Genomic DNA, 17,880 nt, shown 5'->3' with positions numbered 1-17,880 from the left:
CGGTTTGTCGCTGTCCGCCATAAGGTGTTTGAGCAGCCCCCATTTGCTCTTTTTCCGCATTTTGCCATTTGGTTCGTCACATGTGTTGTTCCACTGCTGCGTGCAGAGTGTTTTGGCGTGAGATTCAATCTCGCTGCCAATGTCCATGATATTTGTGTGTAACCGTCTATTGTGCTTGTTTTTACGCCACGCTTCTTTTAGGTCATGCTTTTTCTGCAGCAAACTGGCCAGGTGTGAGTCTATGGCCTGGATGGATTCATCTGTCTCGACTTCATCAATGGCCTCAATTGCTGCCATTTTTAATTCATTTAAGTGAGCTTCATACAATAGTTCTGTGCTGCCCTTGTCCTTTATATTATGGAACTGGTCCCAGTCCCTGACTGAATTTTCTTGATGCTTTAGCCTCGGTGAGGTTGTCCCAGATAGCTCTGACGTTCTTGGTGAAGGTCAAGTCGGGCATTGTGTCCTGTTGTACTAAGTTAGGTACCTCTTCTTGAAGGGAGGGCAAGGTTGTTAACGAACTGTAGGCCAAGCGCATTTGCGCTTTCCGCTAATTTGGTGCCTTTGCCTTCGCTTTTTAAGTATCCCCACTCGGTGGTCCTGGCGTTAAGATCGCCCGCTACTATTAGCAGATTGTTACCCGCCATTTTTACCGCGAAATTAAGCAGTTTGCTGAAGTCTTCTTTTCTATCTGATAAAGGACTGTAAACGTTGAGTACAAAGATGCTTCTTTTAACAGCCCTGTTTGGTAAGATTTCCACCAGGACTGTTTCCACGTCTTTTTGTATACGGGGGCGTTCATTTTGGAGAACATTATGTCCTTTCGGATGAAGGTAGCCACTCCTCTCATCTTATTCTGCTCTGGGTGCAGGGTCGGCCTGGCTACACTGTACCCCTGAATGCCAATGCCTTTAGCAGTTTTGATTTTTCCACACTCTTGAAGCAATATTATACGCGACTTTTCTTTACAGGCTAGCAATATTTGTGTTAGTGGTGCTTTGTGTTTCTGAAGTGAGTTACAGTTCCACTGCCGGATCTCAATACCATTAGGGTCAGTGGCCATTTTGCTTTGGTAGCTTGCGTGCCTTGAGGCTTGTTTCCTCCGCGAGATTGCGTGCTTTGACTCGTCGAACAATAGCCCTAGAAGTGACGCTCGGCACACTTGCCATAATTACTGGTTTGTGCGTGCTTAGGTTTTGAGAAGCAATCGCCACAGGTGGTTTGGCTACCATCTTCTCATGAACCTCTACTAGGATTTGTCATTGTAAGTCTTGAAGTTTTCCATAAAGTTGGCAAGCATGTTTGGCAACGTATCAATTTTGTCGTTCAGTTTAGTTAGCACAAACTGTGCGTTTGTCAGTGGGGCTTCTTTTTCATTCGAGATCATCTCGACGTCCTCTGTCGCATCGCTGTCATTTTCCACGGCTTTGCGTTTGTGTGTGGTTTGGATCGTTTGTTCTATGCATGTTGTCGGTGGTGCCGGTAAGCTCGAACGGTTAATTCCGTGGCCGCTCTCTAGTCTAGCTACTGAGGCCCGGAGCTCTTCAGGCTCCTTCTTGAGGGCCCTGTTTTCTTGCTCAAGCGCTCGTATGCGAGAACTGAGAGCATGCTCTGGCTGTGCCTTACCTGTGGGCTTGCTACATGTGCTTCGAGATGCACCTCCAACCCTGCTGGCCCAGGAGCCGTTGTTCGGCTGCTGTTGCTGCTACTGGGGCACGGCTGCTGGTCTTGTTCTCGATCGAGATCTGGAGCACTCCTGAGATGGCAGGCGGTTGTTGTTTCGAGGGTCGAGGGGCCCATTCTAGAACGAGAATGGCCCCTGGATCGGGAACGCACTCTGGATCGGGAAAGCAGTGTGGGTTGGGATCGCCCCAAGATGGAGAACAGGAATGAATGCTCGACGTGTTCTGCCACCTCGGCACCTGGTTGTGGCCGGGTTCCTTGAACGTGATGGATGTTGGCGCGTCTTGACATTGTTGTGTTTTCTGCGTCTTCTCCTCCTCATTATGTACGGAATGTGGAAACGTCTTCTGCATTCGCGATCCCAAGTGGAGTGAATGCGATTTCACAGCTTGCATTTCGGCTCGCAGTGATGCATGCCATCTTCTTGTAGCGTTTTACTGCAGTTGTGACAGTTATTGCTCGTTGCGTTTGCGTGCCGGCAAACATCGGCGCAATGACTAACTCCTCCGCACGTGCTGCAAGCGTCGACTTGTCGCTTGTAGAGTGAGCAGGGAACGTGGTAGTGGTTCCCCACATCACAGTGCTCGGAACGCGTAACCCGTCGAAGAGGATTGCAATGACTTCGATCTTTTTAATGCCTCTTGCCTTGATGGCAGTGGGATTTTGATTGTACACAATAAGGCATTCGTGCATTGAATCGTCAAGGGAGAGCTCAACGTTCTTGATGACGCCATTGCATGTATTATCAGGTGCGACAACGTATGTAGCAACTTCGAACACCTTTACGTATGCTGTGGCATTATTTTGGTGTGGTGTAGAAATAACGATGATGTTTTGCATCTTGTTGGGGCAGATAGTGTCCTCCCATGCTTGTTTGTCGGTGATCTTGGTGGCCATGATGACAGCTCTCGCCAGCAGAACGAGGTTCACTCTGGCTATGTCCAATCCTCCTCTCAGTCTCAGGATTACCCTGATCTGGTCTTTCGGTAGGCGGGGTAGTTTGGAAGCGGATACCATCCGCAGTGCAGTGTTGATTGACTCTTTTTGGAGCCCCTGTGGTGCTTTGGTTCGTTGCTGTGCTCGACCGTCTCAGCAGCCAGCTCCTCATTTGACGGAGTCTTCTGTCTTCAGCGTCCCACGGCGGTGGCCCATCCTGGTTTGTCGAATACCTTCGTGCTTACTTCTATTCCCTTTCTATTCTATTCTTCTATTCTATTCTATACTTCTATTCCCAGGCATTTTCAGTGCCTGGTTGTCGGCTGCAGGGTACTGAAGATCCACCAGCTGCAGCGTCTGGCCGTGCTCTTGGCTAGGTCTAACGGCCGTACTCTTCACTAACCCAAGGCGTAGTTAGTGTTAGAGGGGCCCATAGTTGCCTTCGGGGAACAAACGAGTGTTAAGCACACTATAGTCGAAATCAAGAAGAAATGGCCATAAGCAGGGCACGTAGCGCGAAGGCAAGATAACTGCTGGTCATTAAGGGTCACAGACTGGATTCCATGAGAAGGCAAGCAGGTGAAGGGGCAACAGAAAGTTAGGTGGCCAGAGGAGATTAGGAAGTGTCCGGGTATAAAGTTGCAGCAGCAAGCACAGGACCGAGTTGACTCGCGGAATATAGGAGAGGATTTTGTTCGGCAGTGGGTGTAATCAGGCTGATGATGATGATGATGATGATGCAGATAATGATGATGATGATGATGATGATATACTCTATCAAGTGGATGAGGGGATGACTGCCACTGTAGCTTAGTGGTACAGCATCGGATTCATTGTTTGAAGGTCGCAGGTTCGGATTCTGCCGATGGCAAGTCATATTTTTGTGCACTTTTCTTTTATAACATTTATATTACAATTGCTTCATACAGCATCCCCTGTACTTTCCCTGAAATTATTGTCTGTTATTTCTCGTTAATATTGAGTTGAAACAAGAAAACAAGCCCTTAAATTTACACTTTCCTCCTTTGCCCATGTGCCATTTGTGTCTTGCCCTGTCATTTTAATATCACTTCTAAGAACTCTGCATATAATATGGCTCCCTTCTCACCATAGGGGAATGAAAGCGCTTTTAAAAGAAACACTTTCTTTTACTCCGGGAATGAAACACTATATTCGTACTCGGAATCACTAAAACAGTTTTGACAATTTCTCACCAGACAACAGCTATGTAGATTTCTGTGCGGAAACGAAAAGTGGCATTTCATCTGATGGGTCTGATGACATTTCGGCAATGAGGTGAAGCCTCTTTTAGTCAACCTTTTTTTTCCATGCAATTTGGGAAATAAAGAAGCACCACTGAAGTGAATTGATGGTGCCATTTTATTAAAAAAAAAGTACGAACTGAGCCAGAAAAAAAGCATGGTAAATTTTCTTTTTTCACAGTCATGATACAAAGTGACATGTGTGTTATTGTTTCACTGCAGGCGAGCTGCTGGTGGTTGGGCGGCTGACAAGGTCGCAGCCCCTGCATGACCTCCGACTGGCCGCGCAGGATGGAGGCGGCCTGCAGTCGCTGCTCAATGCCCGTGTCTATGTCAGTGTGCTAGGTCGGGGTCAGCAGCCACCCTTGTTCCAGCGACCACGCTATGCCTTCCAAGTGCGTGAAGATGCTGCACCCAGCACTGTCATTGGCACTGTGGCTGCTGCCACCAGAACACCTGGTGAGTCACTCTTGCATTTTCTCTTTTCCCAGCTATGTTGGAGGGACCAGCATTACGAAAATGGGCCGTAATGAGCTGTCAACTCGCCATGATTGCTAATGACATTATTGGCTGAGAGACGTGAAGCGGTTGATAGAATCCTGCACTCAGATTGCACCAATTAAATCTACCAGTGGAATATAAAAATGCTCCATGTAAGATTGCATTGGATGTTTCTTATGCATATTTTACGTTTACCGGTTCCAGAAACTATTTATGCTTCCACTCTGTACATCATCATCATCATCATCATGCTTGGCCTGGGTTTGTTTACTGCAGGAAGAAGGCCTCCACAAATGATTCGCACACTTCTGTTTGTGAGAGGGGATCCTGTATGCACCAGTTGCGTACATCAACAAGCAGTTCCAAGTGTCGCAAGATGTCCGCTCGAAGGATAGTAAATTTGACATCGGCTACCCCAAATGTTCACCTAAATTTGCACTTGAAGCCCAGATCTAGTGACAAAGAGCGGTACTTGTACGTTGGTATAGCGGTGTTATTTACAGCCTGCAATGGCAAAGAGCTCATGCTTTTGCGATCAGCTGGTAACGCCGGTAGCACGCTGACTTCTGCCCCAGTGTTGACGAGGAAGCAGGTGCCCTTTTCGCGATCAGTCAGAAAGAAAACACACGGGCGACTTTCGTCTGAGCCGGTGGCACTTGTCACCCTCGACGCTGGCTCTGTGCATTTCCCGATTTCTCGCACAGTGGCACACAGTTCCGTGCAGTGTCACCAAACTTTTTCTGAGCCAGTGGCACTTGTCCCCCTCAGTGCTGGCACTGTGCATTTCTCGCACGGCGGCACCCAGTTCCGTGCAGTGTCACCGAACTTACGATGGTATCAGCACAGCTGTCACTGTTCTGCAGCATGCCACTGTGTTCTTTGGCTTCCATTTGACTGTAGCGCCGCGACAGTGTTGGCGAAGCGAGAAATTTCTGCCCGAATCTCCAGCAAAGCGGGAGACGGCGAGGCTTCGACAAGCACTTTGGCAACTGCTGGTGGAGAGACGGCCATGAGTCGGTCAGCTATTTCGGCGATTTTGTGGACATCTGTCTCTCTAGGCTGGGACGCCTATTTGCACGGTTGTGGGCAATCTTTGGAGGAAAAGCTCCCGCACCAGGCGACTGTCGAGGCTTGTTTTGCTGCCCGCTAGTTGCTGCAACTGGTGCAACAGTTGGCTTGGTCGGCGGTCACTCAGTTCGGCCTTATGTAGCAGCTGCCGTAGGCGCTCCGGCTTCGAAAGGGTGAGATGGTAAATCAGTGCCTCTTTTGAGAACTTGATATACAAGATCTGCTGGTGGGGCAAGCAGAATTTCGCGCACTTCACTCGCTGTGGCAGGTGGAATGTTGAACACTACGTAGTGGTATTTGGTGGTGTCGGCAATGATGCGACGTGTGGCGAGCTGAGCTTCCGCCTGGATGAACCAAAGTGTTGGATGACTGGTCCTAAAGGGAGGGAGCTTTATGTTTGATAAAGCCACTGTTGGGGTGGCGATGGTGTCGTGTTGTTCCATGTTCGGGACTATGGGTGACCAATCGTTGGTATGCGGGAGTGACGCAGAGACGAAGCGTGTTGCTGAAAGTCTCTATATCAACTAACTTTATTGTGAGTTCAACTCAGGGACCAGGTCTTTTCCGCGCAATTGCTGGCAATGAAGGGAAAGAAATGTCGGTCTGCGATAGTGCACCTGCTGTACCATGGTGCACTTCACTACAATGTCATGTGACTGAAGATATGTAGAAGGCCTGTGGGTTTTTTGTTGAAGCAGATAGAGCCTCACTGAAGATGTTCATGATTTCAAGATCCACGTCATAACTATCACTGAAACACAGTTTTCATGTTAACTCTAGTCGCGTCAACCTTCTAGTCGCGTCAACCTACATGAACATTCGCTCTTTTCCTTAGCTATTTCTAGGTGGAACAAGTTGCCTGATAGTGTTGTGCAAAGTAGCACCGTGGAATCCTTTGTGTCTAAAGTACATGCCATTGATTTTTGTTTATGACTGCTTTTTTTTTCTTGTCTTATGTAACCACTCCTGCAAGGGCTGAGTGAGCCTGCAGTATATTCAAAAAAAAAAAAAAAATCTCACACCTACACCCTAACCTGTCTCGGGAATGGAGTGTGCTGTGAGAAAAACATGAGCTGGAAACAAAGGTGTGTTTCATTTTTAGGAGGATAAGAATAATGTGGCTGCTATGAAAATGCAGACATTTGCACCAAGTGGTTCTTTGCAGAAAATGCCATGTGTTTTTTTCTAACACCCGCCATAGTGGTCTAATGGTTATTGTGCTTTACTGTTAAAAAGAAAGTTGCAGAATTGAATTTCGCATAGTTTCTCACAAAAGTACCTAGAGGGAAATGTGGCGCCACCGTCTATGTGAATTTCTTAATTCGTTGGAGCGTTGGAAGTGGCGGTATATGTGTCTGCTAGGCGTGTGTTGGCTGGTGTTGGGTGAGGCTTCGGTTCAAAAGTGAATACGACTGCATAAAGTTCCTCTAAAAGAAAACATTTATAATTGGATTTCATCCACGCGTATTATGTTCTTAAATAAAAGTCCACTCATCTTCATTGCACAACCAAACGGCGAAAGAAAGAAACAGACAACATAAAGTGGCAGAGGAAATGCTCGCTTTGTCGTGTGCCTGCTAAGTTTAGCGAGCGTTGGTTACTTCTTATGCTTCTTAATATTGCACATAGACGCAGAATGTTCCAGTGTTAAGGGGGACATGGCGTGTGGAGATATTTTCTGCATTTTTAGACCAAACATGATGAAAATATACATGCTTATGTATTTTTTCTGCTGATTTCAAATATGCAGAAATTGTTTTGTAAGTCAAATAATTTAGAAGATACACTAAGCTGTCACTCTATTGTTTTTGGAGACAATAGGAAAGAAAGTGCTTATCAAAAAGTGAATGTAATTGCGTAGCTGACAGTGCAATTAGCCATGAGTGCAATGCTGCAAGCTGATTTCAAATAAAAGCAGGACTAGTGATTCTGCAAATAGTGAAAGTTCAAGATTTCTGTGATTGCTGTCACATACAAAGAAATTGAATAACTTTTGAAGTTCAAGGGTGGACACGAATCTTAGAAGGCTGAAAATCGCGAAAAAATCTTTTTGATCAGCATCTGTACTTATTTTTTGCATTAATCTGAGAAGTTTCTAGCTTCTCGCATCATTATTTTTGGTGCAAAATCAATGTATAACACCCCTGTAAGAATAGACGCTAAAATCGCAGGGGTGGAAGTGCTGTGCCATTCATGCCATTTTGCGCCAATTTGACCTGCTGCTTCTAAACGGCAATTTGCGTGTGCAACACCGCATTTAGTCGAGTTTTATCATTGACCGAGCAACCCGCATGTGCTACACTAAGGAGGCAACCGCGCCCATATCAAATTAGTTCGGTCGCATCTATTGGTTCTGTTTCACTAGTCACGTCGTATTCGGCTCATGCATGAATCCCGTTATGGTGGCGTTTGTGTGCATACCTCATTATGCGACTTTATATATGTTTGAACAGCAAAGATGTTAGCCAAAAGCCAAAGTATATAAACTGAAAAAGAAAGAAACACTAAAGATTAGTTTAACCGGCAAAGCGATGACTGCAATTATAAGAATTTGTAATGTTGTAATGCTAATGCTGCACTCGCTCCTTTCTATTTTCGCTGCCACACCATTACGCATGTGTCTTGCGCAAACCGCACCCGAATGACTGGGAACAATCTAGATAGGTAATCTTAGAAACTTCCGATGAGATTACGCGCGCAACGCATACATTAGAGTTCTGGAACTTACGTGGCCGCTAGCGATAACGCTGAAATATTTGATGGCACATATATAAATGCCGACGCACTTGGCTACTTATCGACGGCTGACGCTCTAGTTTGCTGTCATCAGTCTACAGCGTGTATTCCTTGTAGAGTGACGTTTCGTTTTCCGAACACAGGTTCGCCCAAATGAAAGGTTCACTCGTAAAAACAGTGGCTGCTGCCTTCGTCAACGTCATGACCGCGAGACAAGAAGGCTGAAAGTTAATTCTTTTGGATTCGACATCGCGACACTCTACAAAACGCTGGTGTAAGAGAATAAGATTGGCCGCTCCAGGGAGAAATGCTCTTATCTCACAATCTCTTCCCGTTGAGAGCTTGCCATGTAGAAGAGCTGATGCTTGCCGATAGCACATGCGCCAGCATATCACAACCACGCCTTAGAAACAAAGTTCATCGCTGCTGCTCAAACACTCCCCCCCCTCTCCCGAGTCTTTTTTTATGCTCGTTCAAAGTGGGTGGCGTGTTTTATCTCTACTTGAGCATTTGACGGCAGGTGTAACACGCAACGGGATACTAACGCGCGCGCCGTCATTCGAGCGAGCGACGGAGATCGGCTGCCTGGTTTGATCTCTGCTTGAGCAGCGCTCACCACCACAGCTTGCGCAATCTGACGCACGGGTAGAACGTACGATGCGCGGGGAATGTTACCAACTTGTAGTTTACGCGGAGCATGGCAGCGATGGCAAAAACCCGTTGAGTGCCCATATAGTAGTTCATATCGTAATATAAAAAAACTACTTAATTGCCTAGCAATAGGGAGTTTTAGAATAAGGCACCGTGAGCCCTTGCGGTGCGGTTGCTACCACTGCGCATGCGGCCCGCCGCAGGAAATCTGAAATAGCGGGCGGTGTGTGCGACCCGCAAACACTGGTTTCGAGGCTACGGTGTTGCTGCGATCGTGTGTTGTGGTTTGCAGGAGTGCTAACGCTATTATAGAACTCACGTGGCACCAGCCATGCCCGCAGCGCCTGCGAACCTTATTATAAAACTCTCTAATGGCACGGCGAGCCCATCTAAATTTCTTCACGGTTCTCATGTCGGCTGTGGCACTTCAATGACCGGAACATAAATTCTTTACAGTCCTTTTTATAAAGCCCTATTGGTTTAGTATGAAAATAGCTTTTATTAGTTCATCTCTAGTCTAATTGATTTGCTGTTCATGTTGGATGCGGTGTTTTATTCACATCTTGAACATTGCCACATTTTAACATCAATTTTTTTTCATTCGTCTGAAGTCTGGTAGTTATTTAGAGTGCCGCTTATGTTTTTTCTTTGAGTTGCTGTCCTTTCAGCTGTGATGTGGCATTTCCGGCATCTGCTTCACCATCAAGACGCCCACAGGCATGCACCATTTTGTCGTGGTACTGTCGACTGCTTGCTGCGGTGAAAAAGTTTCGCGTCACACAAAATTGTGAAGCAGGTGTGGTGATTGCTCGCTGAAAGCATCAAAAAGAGCCCTGCTATGGCTCAGGACAATGAGGATGACGAATTTGCTGTGGTCAACGAAGTGATCGCCGAGTCCCTAGTCGAGTCACTGGAGTAGGCCTAACTGACACTGGACCTACGAGCCCATCGGTTACCGACGTCACTGAAAGCGGCCCTGTTTTGCAGCCTCAATAGTTAGAGGACGGCAAGTACAAAGCAGTAGTGAAGCTACGAGAGATATCAATCTTTGCAGTGATGCAACGGAAGCTCAATCTTATCGCTAAACGCCCCGATGCCGCGGTTCCTTTTGTCTGATGAAACGACCTTGTTCGTGTGTGAACTGCGTGACAGGTCGTTAGAGTGGAGTTCGCCGCACATCGACAAACAACAAAAAATGATTCTGTTCACCGTGAACGGGCTTGCTGCCAGCACAATCGAGTCTACTGGCAACAGGTAGAGTGCTTTTAACAACGCGATCGCAACGATGAACTTATCACATCGCGGTCTCCATTTGAAATTGTGGCAATCTTACGTGAAAAGGAAACTAACATCTTGCTGCTCTTGCACCCTCGAAATTGATGAGCGAGTGCACGATTTCAGTCTGTGACATGTATGTGTAACTCAACCTGGGCAAGCCATAAAAAAAACATCGCTGTGTCATGCGATGATCGCGGGTGACGCACGCCAAATGTGCGCGCATTGGTGTCAGTACCGTCAAGCAGGCTTGTCAACAGATGAGCACAAGGCAACAACTTACTGCAGAACTTGATAGAAACGACATTCGCATGTTAACAATCAGTTCAATTACATGCCCAGTGCATATTAACTGACTAAAAGTATGTGTGCCATGATATTTTTTACTCTAAACGGCGAAATAAAGTTTTAACGGTATTTTCTCGTTTTCTCAGAACACAGATTTTGACCACTTTTGACCACTGCTTGTTGCCTCTTCTGTGAGAATGGACCTAGGACAGCTAGAGCTATAATTCTTTTTGCACAATGTAGTGAAATGTGCACAGAAAGCACCGATGATATTCGATTTTAATGTGCAGCTCCAATTTTTAAAAATTTTAATGAAAAATATCTTTGTTTTTATATATATACAGACAATGAACTTTATTGTCCTGTAATTCGAGAAGTGCTTGTTCGATTTCAGCTTATCTTGCAGGGTTGCCTTCCTTGGGCTTTCTAATATCCATATATGGGGTAATGACTATGCACTTTTATGTGCACTAATTTTCATCTTTTAGGCAAACAATACATTGTAATTACTAATTATTTCACAAAATAATTGACCTGCATAAAATATAGTTGGATAGCTAAAACAAGCTCAAGAAACTGAACAAAGCTCTGCAGTTTCACCGAATTTGTTCAAGAAATAACCCACGTTATCCTTAAAACCCATGTCCACCTTATATGGACAGCAAATGGAAATTCTGGTGTCAGCACTTTGTATTACACTGATTGGGCTTTATGTTAAAAAAATTGTTTTTCTAGCTGTTCTAGATCGTGAGATATCAACCCGACAAACTAGTAAAATGACCAAAAGACATCTTTTAAGAAAACTGAGAAAAACAAACAAAACTCATTTGTTTACATAATTGCTCTAGAAGAAGCTCAGTATGCACCGGGCATATGACTATGAGGCCCTGTGTGGTGCTTTTTCTGTGACTGGTGCATGTTTTTAGTTGCTTGCCGCTTCATGGCTGATGCTGCCGTGCCCCGTCGATCCTTTTCAGCCATGCAGGTGCAGCTTTTCCAGCTGGCTTTTAGGCTCAGCTCTTTCACGATGTCTTCTGATGCCCTTTCGTTGCTTGCGTTGAACTTGAGCACTGTTTCTGCCACAAATGCCTCCACTGTGAATAGAGAAGCATGTCGCTGTTTTGGTGCCAGCGCCCAGATCATTGAATGCAGGCATTCATTGTTGTTTTGGGTTTTCCCACGCTGGCATCGTTCCAACACCTTTTAGTCTGACAAGTGCTTGTAAATGGGAGGTAAGGCTTGGTAGACATGTGCAGGCAGCTTTCAACGATGTTTGGGAATGGGCTCCCCCTCGGCTTTTGCCGCATTTTGTTTAGACCAGGAGCTCGGGCCAGCTGGCCACAGAGAGTGGTTTGCCACATCATTATTAAATGTGATGTGATGATAAGTAGCCATCACTGCTGTGTACATAGTATCAACATCACCACTGTGGGTCTTCAGAGCGCACCCATAATAATTGGTGAATGGAGGTCAGGTCTCCTCTTAAGTGGCCCTTTTCCCTGAGACTCTCAAGGCCAGGGCCTCTTTGTTTTGCAATAAAGTAGTGAAATGCAGTGCCCATACGCTTTTAGACATGAATAATGCAGTCCTCTTTTTCCACTGGGATATAACTATAACCCTTATCATTTTGTAGCGCAAGGTAACTGCGGCTGTCCCCGTCGCAAAGCACCAAGATGTAGCGGAGGTTGTGCCGCTCAAGAGACCTGCTGAAGAGGTTGAGGGCAGCCTCAACCTCCATTTTCCAGCCCTCTTCTCGCTGTTCTTTGACACTGGTGATGCTGCTTCCATGCTGCATAAGAAGGGTCACCTTCCTTTGGGCCTGACTCGCTGCCAGCACGAAAGTTTCTCAAAACAATGAACTTAAGCACCTGCCCGCTGAACAATTCTATGATGGTGCCGAGATCGATATGGGATGAATGACGGCAAGTCATCTATGACCCACCAAACGACACCGCGATGTTTCCGGTGTGGCCTATATCAGGTTCGACGTAAAGTTCGCGAACCAACCATGCACAGTCGCTCGTCAAATTACGTGCAGTATGATCTGCTGCGAGTGCCAACTTCGTCTTCACGAGGACACATCATTCAGAATGGTCTGTCTGTTCCCCATTGCCTGCATGGCACTCGCGACCAAAACGGTCACAGCAAAAGGGTTCATACGTTCATTGCTAAGAATGCGCAGCAAGCTCTACAATGATGCAGTCTCCCCACAGGTCGAACACACAAAACGCAACTTCACGGCGAGTTCGAATTCCAGGTCGTCGCGGATAATCTGCAGTTCTCTGTTGCATGCCTTGCAATTTGTAAATGCCAACAAAGCACTGCTCATTGTGTCCAAATCTATAATTGTGAATGTGGTTCCATCAGGCGGCTTTGTCAGCATCGTCACCCACGAATGCATGTCACCGCTCCATCGCTGCAGTAGACGACAACTTTGATAACTTTTCTTTGGCTTTCACTTGCTCCTCTTCCAAGTCAGATTGTTGCCGATAGTATTGACGCATGCGATTACTGCTCGAAAAGTCGGCGACTGATGAACTTTGCATAGGCTCCGTGACAACTAATGTGGGTGCTTGACTTTCCATGGTAGCATCGACATCATTGCCATGGGACGCGGAGAGTGTAGGGTCTCGGGGGTTTTGCGGTATCATGGTGCGCTTCTTGAAATTCGTGACTAGCGTCTGTCGCACCTTTATCGCACCAAACTTTTTGCCGCATGCGGAATTTTCGCTCAGGATTTGACTTCAGGAAAAGCTTCATGGCTAACACTGAGGAAACATGGCATGCGTTAATGTGCGCAGCAGACGATAGCGAACAGACTCCACCAATAGGGAGGCAAGCTCAAGTCACGTGCACCAAGTAGTGAATAGGAGGGCGCTCTGATACCTCTTTTCCCCGCACATTTTTCAAGCTGCTAGTGGCTGAATCGGGCCTGCCCTGGCGGGAACTTGAAAGCAAAAGACGGCTCTCTCAAATGAGACCCAGATGGCAGCTCTGGCACTCATAGAAAGGCAGGGGTGCGTCGTAAAAAATGTGCAACACCAATGTTGATTTTGGCTCAGATTTAGCTAGTAAGGGTTGTATAAAGGGTCTTAGTGGCTAAAATACTGATATCATAGGCATGAAATTCACGGTATAAGTGCATCAGCAGCTGTAGATCTCAAAATTGCAATAAAAGAAATAGAGTTTCTTCACAATTTTCCGGTCTCCACAAGCCATGCCCCTCCTTAAATAAAACACATTTTTTGCAATGACAGAAATAAATAGCCTATTACGTGTTCTTAGAAAAAGAAATCAACCATTTTAACACGAAACCATACGCGTTTTCGAGTTATACAGTTTTGAGTCATGTTCGAGGCTCACATATCTCAGCATTTCCTTACATCCAGCAGCTCATTAGTGCCAGATTTTCATCTAGGTAATTTTGTGAGATACAATTGTAGTGTACACGTATCCCGAAGGATTACGGCCACTAGCGTGGGTCCGGTCTTAGTGAGCCACAGGGCACGCGTTAACCATCGCCGTGGTGAGAACACGGTGCTGCTGAAGGTCGCAACACTTTATTGTCTGCGGCAACACCAAAACGCAGTACAGAGCCTGTTGCAAAGGTGCGGCGGGAAAGCAAATGGGCTTATCCACGCCACAGGCGAGAAGTACTTCACAGGAGTGTCGCGAGCACGTCTCTGTGGTAAAAGTGGTTCACGGATACACTGGAACAAAGGCTCGGTTGCTTGAGCGAGGGCAAAGGCGCTCGCATTGGCTTCGGAGAAATACGGATCGGCGTCGCCTGGCCACGCACTACGACCCTGCACCGTTCTTCGGCCTAGCATTCGAAAAGGGCAACAAAAGGTGAGCATTCACTGCAGCTGCCAAGCGCCGTTGGCAAAGTCCGACAAGCCCCAAACATTAGGAGTAGAGGGACGGAAAAGAGATGCGTGCTCACTCTAAGTTGTCCTGAAGAGATCTAACTCACTCCTGACGCACGCGTGCGAAACGCCCTGAGAGACTCCGCGCACGTTGCCACAGTCGACATCCGCTACCGGGTGAATGGGTTAAAACGTCACTCTTCGCTCTCCCAGCGCAGCAGACAGCGGAGGAGGAGAGTCATGTCGGGACATCAGAATGGCAGAGAAAAGTGGCAAAGCTAGCGCAAAGAGGGCGGGCTAGCCTCGATTCCCACACAATATGGAATTTCGTCTGCAGTGGCCACATTTTAATAAAGGAAAAATTGTAGAGGTTTGTAAACTTCGACTTAGCTGCTTGTTGAAACCTGAGGTGGTCAAAATTCCCAGATTGTGGTGTCCCTCATAATCATATTGTGTTTGTGGTCTTGCGATGTGAAATCCGAGCAATCATTCCCTTAAGGCATGAATTGTGATGGACTGTCTGAAAATGACTCAGGTTCATGCAACATAATTCCAAGCTACTGGATATTATATACCAAGATAAAAAAAAATGGCAGGTCTGCGGAAGGTGCAGCACAGTCATAGCAAAAGCTAGAAGAGCGGCTTTTCAGAGCTTTTCCTAAACACTCATTGAGTAACTCCTGCAAGCACACTTACTGGGTATCCACTACGGCATTAATAATAAACATTTTAGGGTAGTAGGCCGGCATTCGCTGTGCTATCCTTCGTCATTCTTCTGAGAAGCTTGGTACCCGCTACACTATTGCAAGGAATATTGTGCCAATTGTTCACGCAATGGCTGATGACAATGAGGAATGATGGGTATGCGCCATAGTTAATAGGTGTTCAAGAACGAGCTTTTGTAGTGGGTTAGGGCATTGGAGGATTCACAATTATTCGCATTGTGTACCGCCTAGTTGTTCGTTTGCTGTTCTAAAACGTTTTGTTACTCATAAGAATGCGATTACATTTACGACATCAAGCATGCCTAGGGAAAGTTTGCCATTGAGTTCCAAGCACCAGCATAGCTCATTAGTAGAATACTGGGCTGGCGCCCACCAGGTTTGAGCCCCACTGTGTCATTGGTACTAGATTTTTTTTGCTAGTAGGGGCTTTTAGTTTGTATGTATACTTCTTTACGTTAAGGTGTTGTCGTATGCCGGTTTGCATTTACCGTCTTACCAGAGCGCATGTTTTTTACCTTTTTTAGCTCCCCATACGTAAACGTTTACGTTCGTACACAAACGTAAGCCTCTATGTTTTCGCACACCATAAATGGTGATTCTAACTACATTTAAGCCATATTTGATATGATTGAATCGCCTCTCCGGCAAAATCACAAGATGTTTCGTTATCGTGTACAGTATCCTCGTATATGCAAAAGAGTGAAGAAATACAAGGTTACTGCCACGATGTTGTCGAGATCTTGCGACACTTCATGTAACCACAGTAAAGAACATGTTGGCTTACGCGTATTGTTTTTAAGCTGAAAATGATTAAAACGGTAGCTCATCTTAAGAACGCGGCTGCACGGTTTTTATGCCAGGCACACAATGCATGATGTTTCTGCAATAACAATTTTGTGATTTTCTGGTTTATTGTGACACAGCTAGATGGCGCTACCTATCCAGCCGCCGGGGGCTCACACATTCACGATTTTGATGTCCTAGGTCATTCTAGCTGATTCTAGCTTCAGTAATTACACCCAAACAATGTCGTCGCTATTGACGCTCGCACTTCGGCTTATTTTGACCCGTTGGCTGGAGTCTCCGCACTGTGGATATCGCGATTTCCTACAAACGAAAGTGGATTTCTGAGATGGGGCGGCAAACGTAAAGCCTGCCCGGCGGGTAGCTTATGTTATGTAAAGGTTTGCATTTCGAAACGATTGGCGTATGCGCAGATTTTATTCGGTATCTGGTAAGACGGTAATGTGAAAAAGTATTCTTCGTAAAAGCTAAAAGCTCCTTATTTTACGCGATGTGGTTACGGACACCAGCGGCGGCGGCGGACAACTACGGCATTGCGCGAAACCTGAGTTGTGATCTCGACACATTCTCGATCACAGGAAACATGAGGCAAGCTACCCCCCACCACGCTCCCCTTACACGATCACACACAAAAAAAAGCACTTAAAAGTACACGAAAAGCACATGGACATGCACAAATCCTGAGGCAACCACATTGAAACAGTGTCATCCGCTTTGATGGGTGTAGTGTCAGTGCCGTCCCCAAAAAGCGGTCGAAACTGTCAACTATGCCCAGTTGCGCTCGCCCATTGATGGCGACGCAACAGGCCGCACCTTGTTTTTATCCAGCAGCCGTGTTATTGGTGTTTGCCTAAGCTTTCTATCATAATTGCATGTCTTATCAGTGGTGCTTGTATGTAATGCTTGTGTGTAATGCTTGTGTGTGCTAAAGAAGTGTGAAAGTTTCAGTGATATTTCAGAGTGAGGAAGTAACTGTGCTAACACCCACAGGAAACGACACACTCTCTTGTGGGTTTGTGTTCATGCCACTGCTTCCTCACTGTGCTATGAACCAACTCGCCCAAAAAACAGTTATCATGTACATGACATTACCCCACACGCTCCTTTCTTTCTATTTTCATTTTACCGCCCCATTACACAATTTCAATTCTCAGTATGAAAAAAATTGTTTTATTATTTTCTTGTCCAAGAAACAAAAGAATATTTAGGCTAAAGGCATATAGCCTGACAGAGGATCGAACACCCTTGTACTCAGTTTGTACAGCACACATATTTGTACAATAATCAACCTTGATTGGAAAAAAGAAAGCACACGACAACAAAAAAAGTCAGCGTTTTTGGCATCCAGACTATCATGAAGCAATAGAGAAAATAGATCGCGTACAAACTTTCATATTACATTTCACCTGGCTTCAACTATACTGTATATAGCTGGTGTATAACATAATAAATAATTACTCAGGAAAAAAGATTAGTCTAGAGCAATATAGACATGTGATATGCATAATATTTTATTAGTTATCACAACACATTTAGTAGAAAATTTCATCGCTGGCCTATTACAATTGCTTACATCAGTATTTTTTTAGAATCCATCAAACCGTATAATCATTTGCATTAGCATTTTTTTAACTTTCACCTTGAAGGGCTTTTCCCTACAATAAAAATTAAGTAAATGTTCTAATTTTTTTACTATGTAGGTTGTTTAATAGGTAAACACTAGTTTACCTATCAAAGTAACTGTTGCCTCACGCAAAGCTCGTCGGAATGACTGGGAATTATCTAGATAATCTTAGAACCTGCCGATAAGGTTATGTACACAATGGGAACATTGAAGATTGTTCTGGGAACTTACGTGGCTGCTCGTGATAATGCTGGAAGATTTAATGGCGCAAGTATAAGTATCGATGCGCTTCACTGCTTGACAGATTATTCATGGCTGATGTTCTGTTCACCGTTCTCAGTCCACAGTTTGTATCGCTTGTAGTTGGACCTTCCATTGCTCGTGCACAGGTTCGTTGAAATAAAAAGTTTGGTCTTGAACCCACTTCAATGTCGCGACCATGCGGCAATATCAGCTGGTAT

At 45.6% G+C, this 17,880-nt stretch overlaps 1 protein-coding gene across 1 annotated transcript in view; it reads left to right on the top strand.

Moving 5' to 3' along the window:
* Positions 1–17,880, top strand: part of ds (dachsous cadherin-related 1) — a 228,881-nt gene that overhangs the window by 26,725 nt on the left and 184,276 nt on the right. Inside the window, exon 5 of the mRNA XM_075882295.1 lies at positions 4,104–4,340. Coding sequence (XP_075738410.1) covers positions 4,104–4,340 — 237 coding nt within the window. The remainder of the gene's footprint in view (positions 1–4,103; positions 4,341–17,880) is intronic.

This window comes from Rhipicephalus microplus, chromosome 2 (genome assembly GCF_043290135.1).
Source record: "Rhipicephalus microplus isolate Deutch F79 chromosome 2, USDA_Rmic, whole genome shotgun sequence".
NCBI classification, from domain to species: domain Eukaryota; kingdom Metazoa; phylum Arthropoda; class Arachnida; order Ixodida; family Ixodidae; genus Rhipicephalus; species Rhipicephalus microplus.
This window is presented reverse-complemented; position numbering and strand designations above follow the sequence as displayed.